Raw genomic sequence first — 4044 nt, 5'->3', positions numbered from 1 at the left:
TATACATTTTTAATGTGCAGTACCTAAAGTATTTGTATTTGAGACAAAACCAGGTTCCTTAATGACAGTGCATGTATTTTAAACCTCCTGTTTTCTAATGTAAATAGGGCCTAAGATAAGTACGGCTAGCCACTTCGTTCTTTTAAAGTGCTTTTCCCAAGGACACAACGTTGGGTCCGCGGCTCAAACCCCGGACCCTGCAACCTCACGATTACGAGTCCGGTAGCCTTACTGAACTACTAGAGTAAAATTACCGGTTCGGTCAAAAGTAGGACGAAAATGTCGACTTTTGAACTTTATATCTTCCTATTGCCTTGCTCAAGAGTTAAACCAAAACTTGCTACAGTAGGAAGCCCTGTGATTGGATGACCCCAGGAATGTACTGTTTCAAACAGCTAGGTGAAAATAATATTCATGTTAAAAAGAAGTCGAGATATTTGTGTGATTGAAAAGGAGGTATGGTCATCTAGTTTCAGACGTAAAATCAGCTAAATGGCAGCCAAAGTTTCAAGAGTAATTTCTTGAGCTTGAGAGTCCGTGGAAACTGAAAATTTAGATTTCTTCTGCCTTTTAAATCTACGCTTTCAGTAAAATCCACACAGGTGCTCTTTAACGTGTATGAAATGTATTGGATCAAAATACAAAAATTTGATAGAAATTCCCAAACCTGCGGGGAAATACCAATTTCCTGACTTTCATAATTTATAACATTATTTTGACGAGCGCCTGATTTAACCACGCTGCTTCACATATATTTGTTTGCCTGTACGGCATTTTGTGGGTGGTTGGATAGAGCGAAACAAATAGAGAAGGATTGCTTCTTTTTCTTCTTCTATTTGTTTCTGTCTGCTTTGCTCTTTCGCACTAAAGGACCCTTCTTATACAAATATAATAATAATGTTGATGTGCTTCTCTTTACCTTGGGTACCCAAACTTTCTAAAAAGTCCACAGCCTCCGTCTCGAGGGAAGGTTTCGTAAGTCTTTTTGTTAGAGAGGTTAAATTTTTTATTTGTCGTTACATGCTGCTTTGGTCAGTACGTAACAGTTCAGGGGTCCGAGCCTCAGTTCAGTCCAACGTTGTGTCCTTGGGAAAGGCACTTGAAACGAATTTAGGAATTTCCCACCCGGCTCGGTCGTCTTTGGAGATGGACGCTAGACTTGGAGCCAGAATACATGTTGCTTCTTTTTTTGTGTAAAACACGCACAACATTGTGAAATTCGTATTAAAGGAAAAGATTTCCACATCCCACTGATTTCGCTATGTGTGCAGGTTAGACTATAATATAAGCACACATACATGCAAACGAATCATGTGCAATAATTGGAAAAGGGGTATTTTTAGGGACTATCTAAACTTTTTTTTTTGTGCTCTTGATAGGAAATTAAAATCATAGGTGTAGGATATTATCTGACTTATTGCATTTTGTGTCCTGTTTTACAGCATACCGCACTGATGAAGGCAAACCTTGGGTTCTACCTGTGGTCAGAGAGGCTGAGTCACAAATGGCAGCAGACTTGACTCTTAACCACGAGTATTTGCCAGTTGCTGGAATGCCAGATTTTCGCACCTCAGCCACAAAAATTCTTCTGGGTACAAACCATGCCGCCATCTCAGAGAATCGGGCAAGTAGCATGTCTCTGTCTTAAAATTATTTTTCTTTTTGTTCTTGACTTGAATGTAATTTGACATGTACAGTTGCAACATCATATTTGTTTTCTTTACTGGTGTGTACACTTTTTGCAATTTTTTGTGTTCGTATGTATGTGTGTGTGTGTGCACACGTGCGTGTGTGTGTATATATTATTTGCTGTAAATTTCACCTTCTAGAGATCGATCAAAGTCTTTATCCATGTTATCTTTTAAATTTATATTTTTTAAATTTTGTTTCGTTCTGCAGACTGAGAGTTTTCAGGCTCTTGGAGGAACTGGTGCCCTCCGTCTGGCTGCGGCTTTTCTCGGCAATGTCCTGGGATTTAAAGTGGTCTACGTCTCCAATCCTACATGGGGTGGGTTGAGTTCTTTAGCTGTTGTTCAGTAGGAAGTTCTCAGAAGCGGGTGGTTGTTGGACTTGTTGGTGTGGTCTTTTTCTTCTTCTTTTCTTTCACTTTTCACATTTGTTGGTGGGTGCTCTGGTGTGGTTTGCTCTTTCTTTCCTCAAGCGTCTCTACCATCCTTATCTCTCCTTTTTTGTGTTTGTTTCTCACCTGTAACAACTCATCTTATGTGACCTGATTGTGTTTTAAGTGCTATAAAATGCTTAAACTAAAACCAAAAAATCACATTGTTTTTATCTGTAACTCTGTTCCTGTGGAAGTATAGCTATTGTTGCGCCAACTTTGTGTAAACTACTACTCTGTAATACCCAACTGCAGTTGACCTTGAGGAGGAGTCCACATCATAACTGTGGGTGGTTGGCGGGTGCTCTGGTGTGGTCTGCTCCTTCTTTCCTTCAAACATCTATCGTCCTTATCTCCCCTTCTTCTTTTTTATGTTTTTGTTCTCTCTTGTAACACATCCAATCTTCTGGCGCTCATATGACCTTATGCAGTTGCGAGCACAGTAAAACCTCTACTAAGACTAAACTAACCACATCATACTGCCAAAGCGTACACTTCTTGGTAATTCAAGAGAGGTCAACAAATTGTTTAGTTTTGTTTAAAAGTCAGCTGAAGTCATTTTAGTTTATGGATTAAAAGAGACTTTTAATCAGAGCACTTTGTGTGTTGCTACCTGTATTTGTAAAGCGCTCAGAACCTTTGTTTTGTGGGTGGTTGGCGGGTGCTCTGGTGCGGTTTGCTTCTTCTTTCATATCAAACGTATATCGTCCTAATCTCTCCTCCTTCTTTTTTGTGTTTGTTATTCTCTTGTAACACCTCTAATCTTCGGCATTTACATGACCTTATAATTGTGTTGCAAGTGCCGCCAAACTATTTTAAAAAAAAAAAAAGAATCTATTTTTTTTAAATTGGGAGAGAGCACTATATATGTGCATTGTTATTAATTGTTTGTTAGTACAGTAACTTATAATGTGTCAATATTTCTCAATATTTATTTCAGTGGTGAAAAATGTATGTTAGTGGGGATTTTTATAAGCAATGAACCCTCGTAAAGTGCATGATGACAAAGAAACATTTTCCTTTTCATGATCTATAAGGACAATGTTTCTTATCATGGATCAGTAGATTTTGTAGAAAAGGTCCTGAGTTCTGTTTTTAGAGTCAAACCATTTGTATTTCAGGAAATCACAAGGGAATCTTCAAGTCTGCAGGATTTTCGATCAAAGAGTATCGGTACTGGGACAATGCAAATCGTTCCTTGGACTTCTCAGGGATGATGGAAGATCTGTCGGTTTGTGAATTATTGTTTTACATGTTAAATCTATATATGTATTTTTATTGTGCGGTACACTTCCTATAGAGCAGTGAGTTTTGGAACAGTTCTTTAAATATTGCTTTCCCTCCTGTCCTTATATATTCAACATTTGTGTTGATCTGACTCAAAATAATTTTATTTTTTTTGACGAAAAGAGAAAAGCTGTACTTTTTAATTTGGTACTGTTGGAAAAAGCTTTGTATTGTTACATTTGTACCCTGTTGTAAAAAAAAAGAGAGAAAAATAAAAAGAATTGACATTTGCTTTTTGCCTTTGAACAGAATGCCCCTGAGAACGCAGTCGTAATTTTGCACGGAGTTGCTCACAATCCCACCGGAGTGGACCCGACCCCCGACCAGTGGAAAACAATATGTCAGACGTGCATCGTAAGTTTTTGACTTATTTAATGATAAAAATGATATGTTATTCCACAGTGTCAGCCAGCTCTTCAGATATGCTAAGCGCAAAATTTAGAAATTGTATTTCTTATTGTCGTTTCTTAACCTGTGGTTTGGGTTACATGAGCTTGAGAAATGTTTTGGTGAAATTCAAATTCCGAATACTGAAAAAAGTAGCTTTAGGTACATAACGCAGGTAGGTACAGTTTGTAAACCTTACAGCCCTTGTCTTGTATATTTCCCTCAAGAGCTTTCTGTCCCCCCCCGCCCCC

General features: G+C 38.2%; 1 protein-coding gene across 1 annotated transcript in view; it reads left to right on the top strand.

Moving 5' to 3' along the window:
* LOC101853623 (aspartate aminotransferase, cytoplasmic) overlaps positions 1-4044 on the top strand; it is a 28155-nt gene that overhangs the window by 3116 nt on the left and 20995 nt on the right. Inside the window, exons 2-5 of the mRNA XM_035970175.1 lie at positions 1443-1624; positions 1900-2008; positions 3241-3350; positions 3656-3760. Coding sequence (XP_035826068.1) covers positions 1443-1624; positions 1900-2008; positions 3241-3350; positions 3656-3760 — 506 coding nt within the window. The remainder of the gene's footprint in view (positions 1-1442; positions 1625-1899; positions 2009-3240; positions 3351-3655; positions 3761-4044) is intronic.

Source organism: Aplysia californica, unplaced genomic scaffold, assembly GCF_000002075.1.
Source record: "Aplysia californica isolate F4 #8 unplaced genomic scaffold, AplCal3.0 scaffold00230, whole genome shotgun sequence".
Classification (NCBI taxonomy): Eukaryota; Metazoa; Mollusca; class Gastropoda; order Aplysiida; family Aplysiidae; genus Aplysia; species Aplysia californica.
Note: the sequence above shows the minus strand (reverse complement) of the source record. Positions and strands in the feature narration are given on the sequence as shown.